This window comes from Hyperoodon ampullatus (genome assembly GCF_949752795.1).
Source record: "Hyperoodon ampullatus genome assembly, chromosome: 11".
NCBI classification, from domain to species: Eukaryota; Metazoa; Chordata; class Mammalia; order Artiodactyla; family Ziphiidae; genus Hyperoodon; species Hyperoodon ampullatus.
The window spans coordinates 57,588,774-57,610,998 of NC_136924.1; the positions used below are offsets into that span (position 1 = coordinate 57,588,774).

Sequence of the window (22,225 nt, forward strand, 5' to 3'; positions counted from 1 at the left end):
GGAGGAGGGAAGGGGCACAGGTGTCTGCGCTGATCTCAGAGTTCCGGGCTCAGGTCCCAAACACCCAGGGAGCCTCCTCTCCTCCCTTCCTAATACTAGGTCTCCGGGGAGCCCAGGTGGTACAGGAAAGCCAGGGGTCCTCAGCACCCAGCCTCCCCAGGAACTCCAGATACAGAGGGTGCCCAGGCAGTCCCGTCAGCCCCTGGTCCGTGGCTGGCCAGGGCTGGGAGAACAAGGGCATCGCCTCGGTTCTGAGGCAGAGGCAAGGCAAGACTTGAGATGTGAGCTTAGGGAAAAGATTGGGCAAAGGCTCAAAGGGACCTTGGTTCAGAGCCCTCTGTCGGGGGAGGAGACTCAGAGGAGTGAGGAGATGCAGGCAAAACAGACCCCCAATTCCAGTTTACCCAGTCAGGAAAACCTCTGGCCAGAGGTTGGAAGGGTGGGACTGTGAGATATTGATGTGGAGCCCAGTGACTTTGAATAGCTGGTGACCGTCCTGTCGGATCCCTGGCAACCCACAGAAAAGCAGTCACTGTTTCCAACCCTCCTCTTCTTAGTTCAGGGTCAGGTTTGCCTTCCTTCCCAACCTAGAGGCTCCAAGCTGCTTTCTTGAGTCTAGCTTATGTTCCTCCTGCTACAGGGGAATGACGTGGGGCTCCTGGGGTCTGGACAGCAGCCTTACTGTGAGAGCTCTGACTCCTGCGAGAGGAAGTCTTCTGAGGTTTCGGTGATTTTGATCACGAGGTCTTCCCTGTTTTTCTTTTTCCGGGAGGGGGCTCTCGAGAGGCCATACTTGGAGGCAGCTACAGGGAACATAAGGGCAGGGTACGGGCTGGAGGTTTGGGAGCCATTTAATATGATGGCTTTAGGGCCATGATCCCCCCACTGTCCACCTCCCACCATGGGTTCTTGGGGCAAGCGGGCTCACCAGTTCTAGGCCTGGACTGCATGGAGCTGATCACAGTGGCTGAGGGCAAGTCCATCCTGGGGAAGGAGGAAATGGTGGGATGTGAAGGGAGCCTGTGGCTTAAGCTCCCCTGGGATTGGGGGCCTGGGGACTGGCATGTGAAGGGCAATTCTTGGCTGTCACTCCCAGCTCTGGGCTGCCCTTTTGTGTGACCCTGGCCAGCCAGCTTGTCCTCTCTGGGCTCTGTCCCCTTTCCCCTGCATGAATGGCTCTCATTTACTGAGCACTAATTTGTGACAGGCATTGCATGCAGGATCGTATTCATCCTCTGCACCACAGGCGAGCCATGCTTATGATCGGCCCATTTTCCAGATGGGAAAGCTGAGAATTTAATGAACTGGACCGAGGTACCAGTTCGTTTAAGTGGCTGAGCCAGGACATGAATCCAGGCCTGCCAGGCTCATAGAATCATGCTGCGGGCGGGGAGGGGGGCGGAGAGGGCTGGCCTTCTGTGGGGCTGGTCCTCTAGTCCTCCCCCGCTCCCAGCCCCACCCCACTGGCCCAGCTCCTCACCGGCTCTCCTCGCCCTCCACCAACTTGCGGTAGGTGGCGATCTCCACGTCCAGGGCCAGCTTGGTATTCATCAGCTCCTGGTAATCGCGCAGCTGCTGCGCCATGTCCTTCTTGACTTGCTGCAGGGCGTCCTCCAGCTGGGCCAGCTTAGCCCTGGCATCCTGGAAGGCCAGCTCACCCTGGTTCTCGGCTGCCTTGATGTTCTCCTCCAGTTTCAGGCACTGCAGCCAGGAGGACAGAGGGAAGGGGTCAGTGAGCAAGGTGGGAGAGAGAGATCGGGCCAGGGCCAGGAGCCCACCTCTGTCCTTGGTGGGGGTGTGCATGGGGAGGGAGGACCCAGCATGGCATTCCTGAGCATGGTAGTGGGTCGCCTTGCAGCAAGAGGGCATTCAGTTAGACCTAAGGAGACACTTTCCCAAGGCCACCAAAGGAGGAAGTACAATAGGCCCCCAGAGGAGCCTGTCTCAACTGTCCTTAAAGGATGGCACTTCTCTGGCCGGAAGCTGGGGCTTAGGCCTCCCCTCCCTTCTCTCCGTGTAGTTGGTGGGAGGCCTGGAGGGAGGCGGTGGGCTCTGGGTGTGTGTGGCGGGGCCCTCCAGCGTGCCAACAGCCCCGGCCAGTTTACAGAGCACTTCTACCTGCAAGGCTGACGGGATCTGCAGAGCCATCTCAGGAGGACAGATGAGGAAACCGTGGCCCAGGGATGCTAAGTGACTTGCCCAGGGTCACTCAGCCAGGGCTTGCTTGGACTCAGCATGTGTGAGTGTGTGTGCATGTGTGAGAGTGGGCGAGAGTGTGTGTCCCACGCTCCTCCCTGCTCCACCCCCAGGTGGGTACTTCAGACGCTCACGTGGCTCTTGATGGAGAGGATCTGGGATCGGAGCTTCTGGATGCGCACTTTGAGGTCAGCGATCTCGCCGCGGCTTCTCTGGAGGCTGTTCTCAGACTCGGCTGAGCAGGCAGCCCGCTCTTCCAGCTGGAGGCCGTGGGGGAGGCGGCAATGAGGGGCCACTCACTGTGTCCCCCCGGCACCCTGGCCCCTGGTCCCTTCTTCTTCCTCACCCCGGCAGCACCTCCTCCTCTGTGGCCCACCACTCCCCCTCCTCCCCCCACCACATCCGTCTCTGGATGGCCTCTCCTGGCTGCCCTAGACTGAGCCCCACGGGCCGTGCCCACACCTGGCCTGGCATTGCTGGCTGGCAGCACCACTGTGAGCCTCTGAAGAGTGCAGACTGTGGGCTTCCCCCTGTCCCCATCACCCCTGGGGCCGGGCACAGCGCTGGGCTTGCACATTCTCCTTCCTGCCTGTGAACTCACTGCTGTGGGCTCCGTCCCCACTATGTTTCCCCATTCCCCTCTCCCAGAGTCTCAGCACGCAGAGCTGCAGGCGGCCTCAGCCATCACTGCTGCAGCCTGTTCTGCCCTGGCTGCCTTTCCCCAGCCTGCTCGTGAGCCCCGTACCTGGCTCTGGGAGTACGCCTTGGCCTCTTCCAGGCTGCGAGCCATGACGGTGTCATACTGGGCCATCACCTCCTCCACGATGCCGCTCAGGTCAATGTGGCAGCGGCTGTCCATACCCACGGTCACCGACACATCCTTCACTTGGGCTGCCAAGTCCTTCAGCTCCTGGCCGGGCACAGACTTGGGGGCTCAGGGCTGGTAGGGGGGCACCAGACCCTCAGCCAGACATAGTCCCCACTGTGCCTTCATCCCCCGGGACGAGGGGAGGGTGGGCTCCTCCCTGTCTCCCCAGAGAGATGATCAGAGGATAGATGCCTCCCTGCCCTGCCTCCCCAGCTTGGACTCTTGGGAAGCAGCTCTTGGCCCCTGCTCACCCACCTGTTGGTCTTCCTCTCTGAGAGGGCAGGGAGGGACCCTTGGCTCCAGAGGCCCACCCTACAAGCCTTATTCCTCTTCAGTTTCCCCCTGTCTACACTTATCCACTCCCAGGGCAGACCACCTTCCTCCTCTCCTGGCGGGGGAGGAAAGGGCCCAGGACCTCTGGGTCTGAGGGAATTCTACCATTGGGCAGCTTGACCTCACCTACCCCTGCCCTCCCAGGACGGGAACTCCTCGAGGGCCTGGATGAGCCATTTACACCTCCAGGCCTCCATATCTGGCAGGGGAATGTCTCTGTTGAATGCATGTTGGGATGGAAGCCCATGAATGATGAGGGCAGGAGTGGACCAGAGGCTGACAGTTGTGCATCCCCACTCCCCTGCCAGTGGCCAAGGCAGAGGTGACTTCAGGGTCACCCTGGGGACTCAGTGCCCCTCCCCATCTAGCTGAGGGGCTTGCCCGGCCACAACAGGATTTAGCCTCAATATCTTCTCTTCTCTCTGTCCTTTGGGATCCTTCTTTTCCCCTCTTCTCTGTCCTCTTCTCTGCCCAGAAAATGCTAGCCTATGTCCTCAGAGACCCCGGAAGCGGTAAAACCTCCCATTTCCCTGGGGGCTCATGATAGACCAGGCTGTGTGTGTGCTAAGGGCTTTCCAGGCATCCTCACATTTCCTCCTCATCAGGTTGGCACGATTGTTAGCCCCAGATTACAGAGAGGAAGGAAACTGCAGTGCACAGAGTTGATGGAAACAGCTGTGAGTGCAGGGCTGGACTCCAGAGCCTTTGCTGCTCCTGCTAAGCTCACATAGTGGGGTGGACACAGGAGCTGAAGCCCCAGATCTGCTTTCTGTCATGCCCCACAGCCTGACAGCTTTCTGGCCTGAAGGTTCAGGGGTGTTTAGAAAGGCAGGTGGGGACAGGTGTCTTTGTAGGGGCTGCAAGGTGTCACCTCCAGAGCCCTGGGCTGCTTTCCCTGGAGGTGCTGATCAACAACCTGGGCCTGGGTGGGGCCTGGGTGGGAAGGAATGAGTGGGCATAAGCAGAGTGTCCGTGGCCAGCATCTTACAGACAGAGTGAGGCAGGTGGCCGGGGAGCCTCGGAGAGGCAGGGAGGGGGGTCGGGCACCCTGGGAGGTGGGGCGGTGCTCAGCTGGGGGAGGGAGGGGGTGGGACAGGGGCGGCATAGTTACTCCTGCCGGTGTTCACAGTCCATCCTTGACCCTTACTTCATCATCAAAATTTGGTCAGTGTTCTCATTTTTATGGCATATATATATAAATAAATATCTATATCTATCTATCTATTTATATATATATATATAATTTTAAAAAAAGTTTTTGTTTGATTCAGGATCCAAACAAGGTCCATACACTGTCATTGGTCCATATGTCTCTAAGTCTCTCTTATTTTGTAAATACCATCTCCATCTCTCTCTGTCTCTGTTATTTTTTTTTTTCTTTTTCTTATTGAAAACACCGAGTTGCTTGCCCATCGTCTGAATTTTACTGATTGCCCTGCATGTTGGTGTTTAACATGCTCCTCTGGCCCCTGCATTTCCTGAAAAGTGGGAGTTGGATCAGGAGGCCTGCTCAGATCCAGGTTTTGTTTTTGGCTCATGACCACATTCTGATCTTGGTTCCTGACTTTGGGCCCCCTCCTGACCCTCATCTGTCTTTATGCTCAGCGAGGCTGTGGCTGAAGCTCTGGCATCTGGACCTGCGGATGCTGCTACTCCTGACCTGCAGCTTGTATCCCTGTGGCTGTAGACCGTGGGGCCGGGCAGCTGCGAGGCCTGCAGAGGAAGGCCGCCCCTCCCCTGTCTGCTCGCTGCCCGACCCTGCCCACTAGCATCTCTGGTGACAGGATCTCCTCCTGGAAAAGGCAGCTTGGGCAGTGGCAGCAACCTGTCTCCACCCTGGAGCCAGCGGTACTCTGAGCTCAGTGGCCAGCTGCCCTTTAGGGTGTTCCCTGATGGAGGGTTTTGACTGACCTTCAGATGAACTTAACAGAGATCTCAGAGCAGAGGCAGGAGGAGGCCCCAACCCATGCCAGAATAAGGTGGACGGTGCCTACAGATTCACGCCCCACCTCTGCTGCCTCGGGTCATCTTTGGAGACTGGCATCTCCCAAATGGAACGGACATCCCGGCCGGAGCTTGGCTGTGAACAGTTTCAGAGATGTAGCTTGGGGCTTCCTCAGTCACCATGCTGTGTAGGTTGGTGGACTTGGGGTGTTTCAGACAAAGCTCTCCAGGGACACTTCCAGCCCAGGCCTAGGGTAGCATTTGTTGTGGACCAGGAGAAGGCTAGGGCGCTGTCAGAACACAGGGCACCACCGGGGCAAAAGGAGGGGAGAAACACAGCTGATGGGGCAGCCTCAGATCCTTTCTGGAAAGAGGCAGCGTAAGCATGAGCATGGTAAACAGCAGCAGGAAGTGGAGGGTTTAGAACATCTGCAGACCTGTTCAGACAGGCCGGCCCCTGCCGGGCTGCAGAGGGCATAACAATGCTGACTTGTGTGGTGTGGGAGTGCCACCATGGGATGTGTACCTTCAAGTTGGCAAGAATTAAGCCGAGGTACAGGTCAGAGGTTTGCTTAAGAGCCAGAGTCTGAGGAGGCTGCCATGTGTATGACCACTCTCGTTGTGGTCCCCCAGGTCCGGGAAGATGGTGACTCTGAGGGGGTACCAGTACTGCTTGGTAAAGTGTAGTGTTTAATGGCACTGGGGGACTTCCCCGGTGGTCCAGGGGTTAAGACTCCACGCTTCCACTGCAGGGGGCACAGTTTCGATCCCTGGTTGGGGAACTAAGATCCTGCGTGCCGCGTGGCGCGGTCAAAGGAAAAGGGAACTGAGCTCTGAGTACCACCACATCTTATTACCTGGGCAACCCTGGCCAAGTCTGTAAACTTAGCCGAGCCTCAGTTTTCTCATTTGAAAAATGTGTATAATTATGGAACTGAACACAGCTAACGTTTAACAAATACCATGTGCCAGACACTGTTCTAAGCGTTTTAGGATATATTAGAAAAATAAATCCTCACAACAGGCCAGTGAGCTAGGTGCTATTGTTCTCCCCATTTTACAAATGGAGAAATTGAGGCATAGAGAAATAAAGGGACCTGCTCAAGTTCACATCATCACCAAGCCAGGATTCAAATCCAAGCTGCTCTAAAGTCCATGCTTTCTCAATCATTATCCCTACTTTATAGGGTTATTGGGAAGAGTAGATGAGATTACATCTGAAAGCACTCAGCCTGGTGCCTGGAATGTAGTAGGTGCTCAATAAGCAACAGCTAAGGAAACCATTGTGATTGGTAACGGTGATGGAGCCGGGAGGAAGTGTCCAGGGCCTGGAGCAGCCTCCCCGAGGCACCACGAAGGCAGGTGCCAAAGCAGCTTAGTCACGCCAGGTCCTCTTTGCATGCATCAGCATCCTAGGAGGTGTGCCTGGCTGCAGGGGGTTGTCAGTGGATTCCGTAGCTAATCTCCCTGGAACTAGAGTGTACGGGTGGGGCAGGTGGCGTTCTGGCTGGATGCAGCCAGGCCCGAGTGCACTTGGGAGCTGGGGTGTACCCTGGAAGCTGAAGGGGAATGGGGGCCCCAGGGTCCTCTCACAGCCTGTATTCCTGGAGGTGAGGGGTAAGGGGGTTGCCTGGGAGGCTGCAGTGTGTAGATGAGGCCCGGAGCAGCCTATGGCCATTGGCTTCTGGGAAAGGCCTTCCACAACTTATCCTGGGTGCGTGTGTGTGTGTGTGGTGTGTGTGTGTTTTGAGGAGAGGGGAGGGCTCTTTCCTGGGACCCTGGGGTGAGCCTATATAGCCGTGCTTTTCTGGTGTCTGCTCCAAAGTTGAAACCAGAGCATATGGCCTCACCTGGAGCTACTCACATCCCGCCATGTTTTCCCTCTACCTGAGCTGGCCATGGCTGGCATCTTCCTGTGCTTGGACCTGCTCTGTCTGATGCGGTAGCCACTAGCTCTATGTGGTCACGAGCACTTGAAATGTGGCCAGTCAGAACTGAGATGAGCTGGAGGTGTAAAATACAGACCAGATTTTGAAGATTTAGAATGGGAAAAAGAATGTGAAATAGCCCATTCATTTTTTATATGGATTACATGTTGAATAATCATATTTTGGATATATTGGGCTAAATAGAATACATTAAAATTATTTTTTTCCATTTCTTTGCTTTTTAAAACAATGTGGCTACTAGAAAACTTACAATTACCTATGTGGCTTGCATTATATTTCTACTAGGCATTGCCAGCTTAGAGACCCACTGGTGGGGAAATCATTTTAGCAATGGGTCAGCGTTGCCTTCTCAGCCTACAGAGGTGTGTGGAGAGAAACTCAAACCTCACGGCCTGATATCAACCTGCCACCTCACTGCCTCCCAAAGCAATAATAACTGCTGTTATTATATATATTATATATAATATGTAATAATAAAAAAAATATATTATTTCATATATATTATAAATATGCTATAATATAATATATAATATGATAGTATTTATAATATAATATAAATAATAATAAATGCACTTCTGCATTCACTGTGGCCCTTTCTCCACAGCAGTCCTCCAGCAGCACAAGCCATACGTTTACCCCGTCTGTAGTCCCTACCAAGGGCTGCCCATCATGCTTAGAATAAGGCCCACACCCCATCCTGGGCCGCAGACCCTGCATGAACTGGCCCTTGCCCATGTTGCCTTAGCCACAGCTGCTGCTTTCTCTCCCTCCCAGGATCAAATCATTCCTGCCTCCGGTGCTTCACACAGCTCTTCCTTTGGCGGAAGCCACCTCAAGTCTCTGCTGAGCTGGATCTTCCTGGTTTGGGCCTTCACACGCTTGGGCCTCCTCTGAGATGCACCCCCGTCAACACTCGGCCTCAGGGCCGGAAGCCTCCCTGCCCTCTTGCAGTAAGGCATCACCCTGTTTCTTTGCATACCAGCAACTTTTCACCCTCCAAAATGATCTTGTCCAGATAGGTGCTTATTAGCCTGTCCCCTCTTAGCTAAGTTGTGCCCTCCTGAGAGCAGGGAACTTGCCCGCCTGGCTCACTGTTGTGATATCAGTGCCTGGCATCTAGCAGGCATGCCATGAACATTTGTTCAGTGAATGAACGGATTTATCCCATCAAAGTCCGATGAGCCTGCTACTATCACTCTCCCCATTTTAGAGGTTAGGCAAGTGAGGCACAGAGGGGAGAAATAACTTGCTCTGAGTCACAGAAATGGTAAAAAAAAAAAAAAAAAAGTAGAGTCAGGATTGGGGCCCAAGGGCTGCCAAGTCCGAATGGAGTCCGCAGCCTGGCTATTGGGGTGGGGGCCCAGAAGTTTGGCGGGTGTGCCTCCAGCAATGCTCAGATAGATGGCTGGCTATGCCTGACCTTCCTCAGCTATGTCTCTACCCCTGTAGGGCCTCCACCATCGCGGAGGTGTAGGCTCGCAGGACGGACCAGAGGCTGAAACGTTGGTCCTGCTGACGTCTGCCGGGGCGGCAGCAGGGCCTGGTGAGTCTGGGCAGCGGAAACCCTCACCCACTCCCCACGCCACTCAGTGGGCATTGGAGCCGTCTGCCTGCGAGGGCTGCTTCCCTGCTGTTGGCGAGGGTTGGGGTGTTCTCTCAGTTCTGCCACCTCCCATGGCTGCAGGCAGGTCTCAGGCCCATGGAAGCCCCTCTGGGAGCTGAGCCGCCGGAGAGTAGTGAGGCCCACGTGCAGCCACGAGGCCCAGTCTCCGTCTCCACAGGGCGAGGCCCTGAAGCCATGGTCAGCAGCCCTAGGGCCATTTTAGCAGACTTTTTTTTTTTTTTTTTTTTTGCGGTACGTGGGCCTCTCACTGCTGTGGCTTCTCCCGTTGCGGAGCACAGGCTCCGGACCCGCAGGCTCAGTGGCCATGGCTCACAGACCCAGCCACTCCGCGGCATGTGGCATCTTCCCAGACCGGGGCACGAACCCGTGTCCCCTGCATCGGCAGGCGGACTCGCAACCACTGCGCCACCAGGGAAGTCCCTAGCAGACCTTTCTGATTGCGGTGGTGACTTTGACCCCTGCTCTGCCCTGGGCTGCGTCACCATAGCTTGGCGCCAGTGGTTTGCAGCACACAGGCTGATGCGCCCTGTCATCCCCAGCGAGGGTCCTGCCTGCTTGTAGATGAACTGAAGCATCGCCCCATCAGCCTCCTCACCCCTGAGACGGGGGATGTAGAGAGGAGAACACATGTCCCAAGGGATGCCTGGGAGGCAGAGTGGCGCCGAGGGGAGGAGTCCAGTGGCAGGGCTCATCTGCTGGCGGCATCGGCAGTGGGACAGGCCTTGCTGGGCCGCTGTTCCCCCAGGCTCAGCTGAGGACATATGAGAATGTGTCTGGAGCCTCCTCTGTCTACATTTACTGGGTCTTTTTTTTTTGGCTGCACCACGCAGCATGTGGGATCTTAGTTCCCCAGGGATCGAACCCATGCCCCCTGCAGTGGAAGTGCAGAGTCTTAACCACTGGACCGCCAGGTAAGTCCCTACTGCGTCATTTTTGTCTGGCAGAAGCTAGTGTTGTCTGGGAACCAGAGAATCTGACTATAGGTCTTCCCTGCCTGACCCCAAAATGGAGGAGGGTGCAGTGAAGGCCTATCAGAGCTAGAACTGTGGGTGTCTGCAATTTAGGCTACGGGGATGAGAGAGAGGTTAGTTCAATTAGAACGGTTGTTCAAGGCCTCCTGGTTCCCTGCTCTGAGGCCACCTCCTGACCCTTGATGTACCTGGTCTCCTGCATGCCCTCAGCACTCCAGCACACATGAAAGCAGGGCTCTCCCTGAGAGGGGCTTTGTGGGAATCTGCCACACTCCATGAAGTGAGTGACGAGGGGACACGTTGGATTATTGACAACAGCATGCAAGGGGTTTAGGAAACTGTTACATCTGTGGCTGGCCACAGTGAGTGCCTGCTGAAGCTTCCACGACCCACTGGACGCCTTTGCCTCCCCTGCATCCCTTACCCACGGCTCAGAGGGACCCTGGCCCCACCTTCTCACCTGCTCGTAGATGCTTTTCATCAGTTCCACAAAGCTCTTCAGGCCTTTTAACTTGGTCTCTAGTCCTGTCCGTCGAAGACACTCTGCATCCAGGTCCTGGGGGTGGGAGCAGCAGTGAATGATGGGAGAGGGAATGGAGGGGTCCCAGGGCAGGGGTGGGGTAGGGGGGACTTTGCATCCTGGGTGAGATGGGGGTGATTCCCAGAGGAGACCTGGCTCAGCCTGGCAGAAGGAGCAGGGTGGGGACAGGTTCATGTCTCTCTGCCTGAGGTCCTGGGACTCAGCCTCTGGGGGCTTTGCTTGGGGATCCTGAGCAAAAGAGGGCAGAGTGTCCATGAGGAAGGAGCCCCCGGGGCAGGCTGGGGAGGCTACCTTCTTCAGCTGCACGTAGGTGAACTCCATGTCCGTGCGCTTGGAGAGCTCGTCCTCGTACCTGGGAGGTGGGGAGGGAGGGAAGAGGGAGGCAGGGAGAGACAGAGAGAGAGAGGGGCTGCTCAGCTGGATGTGGTAGGACTTGTGGGGGCTTGTTTAACCCTCCTTGGGTGGGGCTCAGGGCCTCTGTAGTCCCATTTGGTGCCTTGTGCCAGTTAGGAAAACGTGGTCCCTTTCTTCCGGTGGATGCAGCCCCTCTCCTCCACGACACCCTAGTGTTGGCTCTGGGGAAGCAGGCATCCCGCTCCCCAGGCTCACTCCTTCCTGATGATCAGCCATTCCTCTCCCAGTGGCATCTGCCCCTTTCCTGGCTCTGCTTCACATTCACATCCTCCAGGAAGCCTCTCCTGATTGTGCAGCCCTTTCACCCTGACGTTTTGTTCCTTCATCTTTTTCCCATCTCCTCCCCAGAGAGTCTCAGTTTCAAACAAGCTGTGCCTTTGGTTGAGTCTGCTCTGAGCATCTTGCTCACACGTTATCCTCTCCTAACTCTACCTGTCCCTGCAGCCCCACCCTTATCCCCACTGCTTTGCTAGACAGTAAGACACCATGCCATCTTCCCCGCAGAGGGAGGACAGGAAGGGCATGGACTTTGCAGTCAGATGGGCCCCCGGTGTGTTTGGGGGCAGGTAACTCCACCCCCTCTCTTGTCTTTCAGGGTATGCACGTGTGCATGTGCGTGGGTGCATGTGTGTGTGCATGGGGGCTGAAGTCCACCAGCATTCCACAAAGGTGGGTTCCCTCTCTTCCTCAGATGTGCCTCTTCCTTACTCGAGTCCACCTCGTATTCAGAACAAGGACACTGTTGGTTGGGGAGACGGGCTCCCTGGATCCTTGACCTTACTTTCTTGGCCCCCAGGGTTGGTGTCGGCCAGCTGCATGCTTCCCACCTGCAGCCCTGCCTGCCCCAGCGGATGTAGGGATTCTGTGGCTTCCTGTTTTCTCCCCTCCTCTCCAGGGAATGCCTGAATCACTGGCAGCTCTAATTACAGCCGCCCACCTGCCCCAGTCCCTGACCTCACAGAAGGGGCAGCGTCACCCATCGCCCACGTCAACTAGCTGGACCTGCCACCCCCTAGGCCTTCTTTTCCCCCAGCTTCCCTGAGGGACTCAGGGGAGCAGGCCCCAGGGAGTGAGAGCCCATGGGGCACTTGGGTCTCTGGAACTCAGTGTGCTGAGGGCCTGCACTCTCCCTGGTCACTGCCTCGGCTTCCGAGAGTTTGGAGGGACACTCTGAGAGTACGGGTCATGGGGGCAGGGTGGTGGGGAGGGCCAGGGAGACTGGCCTGCAATCTGGGGCCCGCCAGGGCAAACAAAATGCCCAAGAAGCTTTACTTGCACCCCCTCCTGTGACCTTCAGAGCTGCCAGCCAGGGATGTCCTATTGGTCCCATTTCACAGATGAGGAAATGGAGGCACAGAGCGGGGCTTGGAGGCTCGTGTAGTGTGCTGGTGAAGCATGGGGCTCCAGAGCCAGACTGTTTGGGTTCAATTCTTCGCTGTCTTCCTAACTAGCTGTGTGACCTTGGACAGGCTACTTCTGTGTGCCTTTGTCATTATAATGTTGATGTCCGAGTATTAAATAAGTTAATACATAAAGTGTTTACAACGGTGCGTGGCACCCACTAAAGCTACTGCTATTATTATTACCCAAGCTCCCTCCTCTCCAACACCAGACCCCGGCCCTCAGCCCCTCTGTCTCAACACTTCCAGAAAGAAACCACGGGAATCCTCATTGCAGGCGAGGGAGGGGGCAGTTCTCTGCACATCCTTCCCAAATCTGACTTGAAGAGGCTTCCCTCTGGAATCTGGGGGCCTCCGGAGTTGGGGACAGGGGTCTGGGGAGCCCCAAGCTGAGCAGCTCCCATTGACTGGCCCTCCCCACGCACGCCCTGTGTCCAGCCTCTCCCCCTCCCCCCCTTCTCTGGATAGCAGAGTTCTGCCAGCCTGGGTACAGGACCTTGGGGAGAACTGTCCAGTGGGGAGCCCTCCGAGGTGTCAAACCTCCTTTTTACCCCTCACTGCCCTTCCCAGCCTTCTGTGCAGCCTTCCACCCCCTTCTCGTTGACTCCACTGCATTTCAATTCCAGTTCACCCCCTCAAACAGGCTCTCTTGTGCAGCAGACAGCTTACACAATCCTATGTGACATTCCTGAGTCACTTGCTGTGTGGGCTTGGGCAAGTTGCTTCCCCTTGCTGGGCCTCTGCTTCATCCTTAGTAAATAGAGGGGTTAGCTAGCTGATCCTTGGGGTCCCTGCTACATCAAAGCTTTTGGAAGTCTCCATTCCTATAGAGGCTTACGTGACGCCATGTCCCCCCATTCACCACCAATCCCCTGCCAGTCTGTCAGCCACCGGCTCCCCAAACTGTTCTTAGCCCTTTTCAGCTCGTCACACCCATACCTCCCCCCACCAAACTTGTTTATTTCTAGGAGTGAAGCTGATCTCATCGGCCTTGTAGAGTCAAGGCACACCCCTCCTTGCCAGGGCTTGGCCTGGCGTCTCCTGGCTCCTGGGGGCCCCAGGCTTTGCACAGCCAGGCTTCAGCTTCTATGGCTCTGGCAAGCAGACCCAGAAACCCTCCAGCCTTACCTCCCCCAACTCAGGTGTGTTCCCTACCCAGAGAGGGGAAGAGAGGCCCTGAGCCTAAATAGTAAAATCAGGCAGCAGATGCAAACTAGGCAGCAGGCCAAGTGAGGGGGGGCTGAGCCAGATTAAGACAACAAGTAGTGTTTGTACAGAACTTCCAGTTACAAAGTGCCTCTGTGGCTGTGATCTGGCTGCTCTCATGGGAGCAGCTTCACCCGGGAGCTTGTGAGGTTAGGGATGGGGCTTAGTATGCATGGCTACGTGACTGAGGACAAGCCCCCTCCCTCTCTGGGCCTCTGTTTCCGTCCCCATAAAAGGAGGATCCAAGTTGCCATCCACCTCTGCCATTCTCTGCTCCTTTGAGGGCCAAAGACCTACTAGGTATCAGTGAAATGAGTCGTGGGCTCTGGCGCACCAATATGATTTGCCTCGTCACCGTCAGAATGGGCAATCAGTTTCCCTGTGTGTTTCCCTAGGACCTGGGAGGGCAGGGCTCGGGGGAGAGGTGGCCCCCGGGTCAGAAAAGGGCCCAGTCTCGAGGACCAGCCCAGGCCAGGGCTGCAGATCATGCCAGTTGGCTGGGAAGTTCCAGCCATATCCACAGATGAGGAAACTGAGGTCCCCAGAGAGCGGAGAGCTCCCTGTGTGACCCTCCCCTCTGAATGTGGTCTGAGCAGGGGAGGCCATGCTGAGAGGCGGCGGGCAAAAGCTGAGCCAGGTCCCTGGACTCCTGACAGGCTTCCTCCACCCTCTGACTCTGGAGGCTTTGGGCCTCGCCTCATCGCTGGCCTGGGGTCTGGCCCAAGCCCTGCCGGAGGAGGGTGCGGGCTCAACCACACCCTGGCCTCCCCTCACCCTGGCCAGGGGGCCTCCTTGCAAGGAGACCGGCCCCTCTGCTCTGCCCAGCCTCCTTGTCCTTGAAGCCGTGGCCGTTGTCTGGTCAGAAAGGGTCACCTCTCCTCTGAGCTACCAAAGTAACTGGTCTGCCTTTCTAGACTGGCTGATTCAGCTCAGCAAGCCCGAGTCAAGGGCTGCTGTGTGCTGGGCACTCAGCCTTTTAGGGGTCAGAAAAGTGGCCGTTTATCAGCCCCAGGCACCACACTGAACTCTCAGCTTCCTCCTCACACCAGCCTTGGCTTGGCATCAACCATCACCCTTCCCACTCCACACGGGAGGAGACTGGGGTTCACGTGTGAGGCAACTTGCCCGAGGTCACAGAGCTAATGAGGGGTGTGGGCAGGGAGTAACCCCCTTCCACAGGACATAGTCATGCCCAAGCCTGGGCCCTTAACCACTGGGCCGTACTGCTTGCCAGCTGCTTGTCCCCCTGTCTGTGTGTCCCATTAAGTTATAAAAGCATCCTGCAGGCTGGGGCTGTTTTCCTCATCTCTCTCTAGATCCCAGGTCCACCATTGAGGTCAGGCACGCATTACCTCTAGGGGATTGTTTCCTTGTGCAAACAAACCCCATCATTTCTGCTCCCTGCCTGCACCCGCCCCCTTCTCTTGCCAGTCCAAGAGAGATCAAAATCCCAAGCTACATTCAAAGCAGGAGCCCATCTGTTGCTCTAGCTAGTGACACAACTTCCCATTGCCAGAGGGTTGTGTGGCCGAGAGCCAGTGTGTTTATGGGCACAAGAGGAGGGGATGGGGATGCGAGCTGTGACAGTGCCCAGGGGCCAGCAAGCACAGGGCTTGGCCGTCAGCCAGCATGAGACTGGCTTCATCGTAAGGGCCACTATTTGGGGGGTAACTGTAGCTTCACTGTCATATCCTCCCAATGTTTAGAGTACCGCTAGCACATTGCAGGTCTTCAATAAGTAAGTGTGGACTAAAGAATTGTTTTCTAAAGAAGTTTCCTCTTTTTCTGGCCTGGGCTCCCAGACCTTGCACCTGAGTGCAGGTTGGTCCCCAGCCTCAGTCCCGGCCCACATCCCCCACAGGGCGCCCCCTACCTGATCTGAAATTCCTCCACCATCTCAAGCTCCTGCAGCAGTTTGGCCTCAATCGGGCCCCTCTCCTGGTTCACTTTGCGCAGTTTCTCCTGCAGTCGGCCCTGGTACTCCTCGTAGAGGTGTCCAAGGTCAAAGGCTGCCAAGTCCTGGCTCTGCAGGAAGCGCCAACGGGTCTCCAGCAGCTGGTTGCGCTGCTCCAGGGCTTGCACCTGGGAGAGCGGAAGGGCTGCTGTGAGAGGGCCAGGTGCGGCCCGGCCAGCTCACGCCCCTTCCGGGGGCCTCCATGCGAAGTGGCAGCTCATCTGCTCGGAGCACACCCACCCGGGGCCCCCACTTAGAGCCTTCAGGTGGCATCTCCAATTACTGATTGTTCAAACTGCAGATGGTGAGATAAGGATGGAATCCGAGAATCCCAGGGAGGTGGAGACAATTAGCCAAGGTTTCCTATGGGAGGGGCAGGGCCAAGGAGATGAGGGAAGGGGGACTAAGCTGTGAACGTGCCCGCATGTGACAGGCTCTCCAGGCCTGCCTGGGGCTTGGGTGGGAGACCCCAGGGAATTTGGGGTGTCAGAGGCCTGTCTGCCGCCCACCTCGGCAAGCCTGGTCTCATCTTGCCTTGGAAACTCAGCAGGGTAAGGCCTGGTTAGTTTTTAAATGCTAATCCTCCCGACAACCCTGGACTTGTAGCCTCTCCAAGCCTCAGTTTCCCCAGCTAGAAGTCAGGGATGACGTCACCTGCCCCGCCCACCTGCGGAGAGAAGAACCCGGGGATGTGCTTTGGAGCAGCAAATAGCAAACGCTGCTCTGGCTTCTACTGTGCACCGGGCCTTGTTCTACTTGCTGGACATCTTTAACGCATTAAATCTCCAAACAACCCGACGGGGTAGGTATTATTTTCAGCTGCGCTTTACAGACAAACAGGGTACAGGGAGGTGAAATAACTTGCCCAAGGTCACACAATTAGCAAGTGTCAGGGCCAGGGGCGGAATCCAGGCAGTTTGGGTTTAGTATGTTTGAACCGCTGCAGCACAGGCCTCCGGTTGGCTGCAAGGTCTCTGCAGGCCCTAGGACCCAGCTGCCCTTGCTGGGCTGGCTTCTGCCTCTAGTCAGGGCCGGTCTTGCCTTGAGGACAAAGACTGGGAGGGCTCTGGGCCCAGGGCTCCTTTCAAACTCTGCGTCCTTCACACTCTCCTGCTCAGACTTCTGCAGGGGCTCCTACAGCTCCCACCCCAGCCACTGGCAGATTGGCAGGGTCCCTCCTGAGTCCTCTCCTTCCCTCCACCCAGTTCAGCCCAGCGCAGCCTGGGGGCTCCCCCTGCCTCTTCCCCACCCCGCCTGTCCTCTCCAGGCCCAGCCTTTCTCGGGCACTCACTCTCCTTCCCACCATCCCAGCCGCCTCCCCTCTTCCCTCCAGTATTGGGCCCTTGGTTTATCTGCTCCTTGTTTGTCCTGATCTCCCACACTCCCTATCAGACTGAGAGCCATCTGCTTGCCTCTTGGGGTCCCTAGCCCATCAGAGCTCGGGATGCGGGTAAGCCACCGAGGCAAGACGGGTGGCTGGGGCTAGGCTCCTTGACAGTGCAGGCTGTTGTTGTCGTGAGGATGTTGTGACAACGAGCCTAGTGAGGTTCCCCATGACCACAGGCAAGTAGCTGGACCTCCTCCTGTCCACGGCTGGCATCAGCTCCCAGAATCACATCCTGAAAGAGCCAGGACCACAGCCAGGAGCCTTTTGGATCAGCTGGTCTATACCCTTCATATACAGAGGAGGAGATAGGGACCCAGGGCAGTCAGGTCACTTGTCCAGGGTGTCCACAGCAACTCGGTGGCCAAGCTGCACAGACAGGCCCATCTGATGGCAGCTGCCTGCTCTGGACATTCGTGGTCCTGTTCCTCCTGAATCTGGGTGCCAGGTGGCCTCGCCTCTCTTTCTGTCCTACCCACATACCCGGGTTTCCCTGAGATACTCTGATGCTCTGGGGAAGGCCCCTTTGACCCTTGCAGCAGACAACACCAGCGGGAGCACTGGACAATGGCATTTGTGGGCTGTCATTCCCCTCCTTAACTCCCATTGGTACTGGTAAATTCTGCTTGAAGCTGACTTTCAGCCTACAGTTTGCTGTCATCACAATTAAACAGGTTCAGTAGGGATGCAGTCAAGAGAGTTTCTGTCCTACTTGTGTGTGTGAGGGATTGCTGGGTGGGGGTGAGGGCAGGTTTCTGCTCACTCCACCTTCTCGGTGTTTTGACAAGAGCCCCATGTTTATACTGGGGGTGGGGTGAGAGGAGAGATGTGAGGCTCCTTCCTCCACCCATAAGCAACCAAAAAACCCTTTAGACCAGGAAGTCCTTCCCTTAGTCTAACCTCGATCCCCTATGCTTTAGTACTTGCCTGCTGGGAGATGGTGTGTATTTGGCCAGCCAGTCTAAGGGCACTTTTGCCTCTGGGGGATCCAGGGAAGCCCCCTCCCCCTGCTGCCCTTGGGGGAGTTTCTTGTTGTCTCAGTGGGTGCGGATGGAAACTCATCCCCCACCCAGAACCTTCCCCGCAGAAGGGCTCCTCCCTCTCGGAACAAAGGCCTTGGGAGGGCAGGAAATCCTGGCACCCTGTGAGGTGCTGGGTTAACTGCTTCCAACCTGTCAAGGCTGCCGAGCACTCCCCTCTCATTCCCCTTCCTCCCCATCCTGGCTGACCCCTGCCCTTAGATCGCAGGCCGCAGCTCTAGGAGGAGCCTCAGAGAGCAAGCCCCTGGTCTACCTGCTTCCCATTTTACAGATGAAGAAACTGAGGCTCAGAAGCACAGAACTCACTGTGACCCAACTCCAGGGTCCTGGGCCGCCCTGCTGAAAAGCAGGCCCAGACGAGGGTGGGGAGAGATGTGCTTTTTGTGGAGGGAGCTGAGCAGCCTGGGCTGGGCTGGGGCCCCCTCTGAGGAGGGGGGCTGACTGCCTGGGAGGCTTCACGTCCCCAGCCCATGGCCCACAGTCCGGGCAGGTGAGCATTTGGAGCGATGCCTCTGGTGCTTGCAGGTCCTATTCCTCAGGTGGGGTGGTGTCACATCCTCTGCCTCCAGCCAGAACTTGGCTTTGCCTAAGGAGCCTCGGGGTCTCTTCGTCAGGAAGGGCTGGTTTGTGCCTTCCTGCGTGCAGGTGTCCGATGGCTCTGGTGACTCTCTGTCCCCAGGCATTTTACCACCCCTCTGGGATTCCCTCTCTACAGCCTCTTTGGGCGCCGCTGGTAGTCCTCCCTCTTGTCCCACCTCCGTCCCCTCTGGTGTCTGCATGTGACGGTGAGGGGGCCCAGCCAGCAGCCTCTGCTGGACGTTGGCATTGCCCTCTCCCTTCCTCCCTCGGCCTCCTCTCCTGCTGCTGCTTCAGCTCATGCCCCTCCTTCATGGCTGCAGCTGTACCAGTCCCTCCACCAGCATGAGCTCAGGGTTACCCTCAGAGCAGGAGTAGAGCAGGGAAGTGGAGTCTGAAGCACAGAGAGGGTAAGTGCCTTGCCCAAGGAAACACAGCCTGCACGTGGAAGAATTAGCATTGCTCCAGGGCCCCTCGGTGGACTCCTGGGGGTCTCCTCGCCAACCCTCTCCCTCTTCCTCCTCCTCCTCCTCAGTGCTCTCTGATTTCTCTCGGTGCCTCAGAGGGCCCAGAAGGGGATGTGGAGCTGGAGGGTGGCCCTGCCTGTCTCTTCTCTTTGCCTAGAGCCCACCCCTCCACTGGTGATGGCATCTCACCCCCCGGCTCATGCATCTCTTTCCAGCCCCATGCTGCACCCCTACCCATGAAGCTCCTCCACCCCTCCCTCCATCAGGGCCCTTCCCTCCCTCTTCCCAGGCTCCCTCCTGCCTGGAAGGGACTAAATGGGTTCAAGAATTCCCTGGGCTGGGCCCATTTATGGTATTTTTTAATATAACAAACAGAATGCACCTGGTACCTGGTAAGGGCTTTATAAATGCCTTTCAAAAATGATCCCGTTTGACAAGCCCATTACACCGATGTCTACTGAGGCAGAGAGAGGTTAAATAATTTGCCTGAGGTTATGCAGCCGGTCAGAGGGGAAGCCAGGATCCCAACCAAGCAACGCGACTCCAGGTTTCACATTCTTAACCTCTGCTTGCTTCCACTTGGGCCCTCACAGTCTTTACAAGGAGGGGTTTGAGCTAATAACAGACCTTCTCCATAGAGTTGGTGGATCAGCTGAGACTCCTTGGGCAGAGCCCCAGTGATCAGCTTCCCCAAGGGGCTGGCACCCCCGCTGCCTGCGTCCTACCCTGAAGAGCACCATCCTCAAGGCCAAGGCTTGAATTGCAGATGGGGAAGCTCCAGTTCTTCTGAAGATCTTAGAGGGCATCGCCCTGGCCCTGGGAACAGAACCCAGACCACGTGGGCCCTTCCCTGTGCCTACACACCCCTCCTGTCCCCATGGCGGAGAGGCACAGGGTGATATCAGCCCTGGCGTTCAGGGAGAAAGCCACCCATCCGTGCCGAATTATACGAATTACGTAGCTCATGAAACATTCCTTTTAAGGGATTAAGCTGTATTTGGAGAGGAGGTGGCTCTGCAGGGACCTGCCTTCCCAGGGCAGCGGGCTCTTCTCCTAGGATGGTTGTCCTCCAGTTGTCACTTCCCCTCCACACCCCTACCCCAGGCACCCCAGGTGTGGGTGCAGGAATGCTGGTCTGGACACACGAATGCGGGAGAGGGGGCCGGGGAGAAATGACTCCCACCCCAGAGGCTACTGGCTTCATGTCTCACAGACCTGAGGTCAAGTCCAGACCGTACCCTTGCTGGCTGTGTGGCCTTGGGCAAGGCACTTCACCCATGGGCTGCCCTGTCTCCCCATCTACACAGGAGGGGAACTACCACTGTGGAGTGCTGGGTGGTGTGGGCAGAGCACAGGCCGGTGCTCCAGATGTTACTTTCTTCCCTTCTCTGTGAGTGCCCACCTAGTGGAAGTACAGAGGGACACAGAGGCCGGGAGAGCAAGGGGAAGAGAAGGACCAGCCAGGGGCAGAAGGATGGGGGGTGGGGGCAAGAAAGTTGAGTTTTCCTTATCTGTAAAATGGGCATGAAAATGACTTCTTTCCTAAGGTTGAGGGAAATTGAGATAAATATGTAAAGTACCCAGCACAGCTCCTGGCACATGGTGAGCTGTTAATGATCAGTAGCTGTTACTCTCTGACTATTATTCTCAGACAGGGCGGCAGGGAGCAGAGCTGGGAGGGCTGGTTCGGGGAGGTTCTTGGAGGAGGCGAGTGAGGACCGGCTTCGGGAGGTACACGGGACTTCCTTGGAGCCCTTGAAGCCCTTGCCCTGGGCCGGAGATGGACACCAGTGCCCAGACCGGCATGCTGGCCACGGCAGTGGGGTCCAGGAAGTGGGGTGCCAGGGACTCAATCCCTCTACTCAGGTGGGTGCAGGGAGGACTGGCTGGCCACCTGTTTCTGACTCGCAGCATCCATCTCTCGCATTCCTATCTCCTGACGAGCCACAGCTGCAGCCCCATTCTGCAGCCTCCTTCTGGCCTCCCCACACGTGCCCCCCCACCCCAGCCCTTGCGGGTGTTTCTGACCCTGGGAAGCTGAACAGAGCCAGCAGCGTGGACAGGAAGGTGGGCCCTGTCCATCTACCTTGGAATCGGACTGCAGCCCGTGCCCCCATCGGCCATTCCTACGAGGGGGCATCCTCTTGGTCACACTCAGAGCCCCTCCCTAGTCCACACCTGGGAGGGAGGGTGACCCCAGGCCATGCAACACATTATTATCCTGACACCCCTCAGAGGCCATTCTGGGGTCCCTTTCTCCCCCACGTCAGGATGGCGCAGGCACTTCCCTCCCCATCTCTCCGCTCAGAGCTAGCCTGCGGAGTTAGCAGTGCCGACTTCCCATTGGCTGAGGGCGGGCGTGGGACGTGATGCTTGGGAAATACAGAGCTCAGCCACCTGCCCAGGGCTTAGTTTTGAGACAGCCCCTCCACAACTTTTGCTCACCTTGCCAATCAGGGAGGCAAATTTATCATTGAGGACCTTCATTTCCTCCTTCTTCTGGCTCTTCTGCTGCTGGATGGCTGGGTCCACCTTGAGGTCCAGAGGTACCAGCAGGCTGGGGTTCACGGTCACCTTGGGGATGGCGCTAGCTGACAGACAGCCTGTGAGGCTGCCGGAGCTGAAGCCCAGCTCGGGGGCTCTGTAATTGCTCCATCCGGAGGTCCCAGGCCAGGGACTGCTCGCCTGGGTCACCACACAGCTGTTGAGGTTGCCGAAGCCAACGATGCAGGAGCGGCAGGCCATTGCAGCCCCCCGGGACCCAGAGCGGGCAGGGCGCAGGGATGGGTGAGCGAGCCTTTGAGGGGTGGCGGCAGCTGGCTCCGGTCGCAGGCAGGGCAGGCTGGGGACTGAGGAGCAGACACCTGTTGCACAGTGCTCATTAGCTCCACGAAGGCGGGACGCCTCCCAGCCCGACCAACCTGTTAGATGATGTGGTTCCTGCCCCTCCCCCGGCACCATGTACCCATCTCCTCCCGGGGCAGGGATCTGCCTTGCTGAGGGGGGCTGTTCATAGGCCTCCCAACCAAGCCAGGCCTGGTTCCAGGGGAGAGGGACATAGCTGGGCTGGCTGGCTGGGTGGGGGTCGGGTGGTAGCCAGAGGAAAGGCAGATTCAATGAAGAAGGAGAGAGAGAGAAGAGAGAGAGAGAGAGAGGGAGGGAGAGAGAGAGAGCTATGCCTCTCACCGAAGACCTCACTGCATACCTGAAGGCTGACGTATCTAGGCTTACATATTTCTGGAAAAGATGATGCAAGTGCAGGGCCTGGGCTCCCGAGTGTAGGGCAGCTGTCCCGGGCACCGTGCCAGCCTGGCATTGGAAAACAGCACCTTGACTGTTTAGTTTCTACATGCGCAAG

At 57.0% G+C, this 22,225-nt stretch overlaps 1 protein-coding gene across 1 annotated transcript; it reads right to left on the bottom strand.

The window, feature by feature from the left end:
* Positions 1 to 678: 678 nt before the first annotated feature.
* On the bottom strand, positions 679 to 21,627 carry KRT80 (keratin 80; the record flags this gene model as incomplete). The annotated part of the gene is made up of 9 exons (XM_079715596.1): positions 21,313 to 21,627; positions 15,320 to 15,528; positions 10,718 to 10,778; positions 10,346 to 10,441; positions 2,942 to 3,106; positions 2,331 to 2,456; positions 1,481 to 1,701; positions 929 to 984; positions 679 to 803 (listed from the first exon to the last, which is right to left on the bottom strand). The coding sequence occupies exons 1-9, from the start codon at positions 21,610 to 21,612 to the stop codon at positions 679 to 681; spliced, it is 1,359 nt and encodes a 452-aa protein (XP_079571722.1). The 5' UTR covers positions 21,613 to 21,627.
* Positions 21,628 to 22,225: the final 598 nt, after the last annotated feature.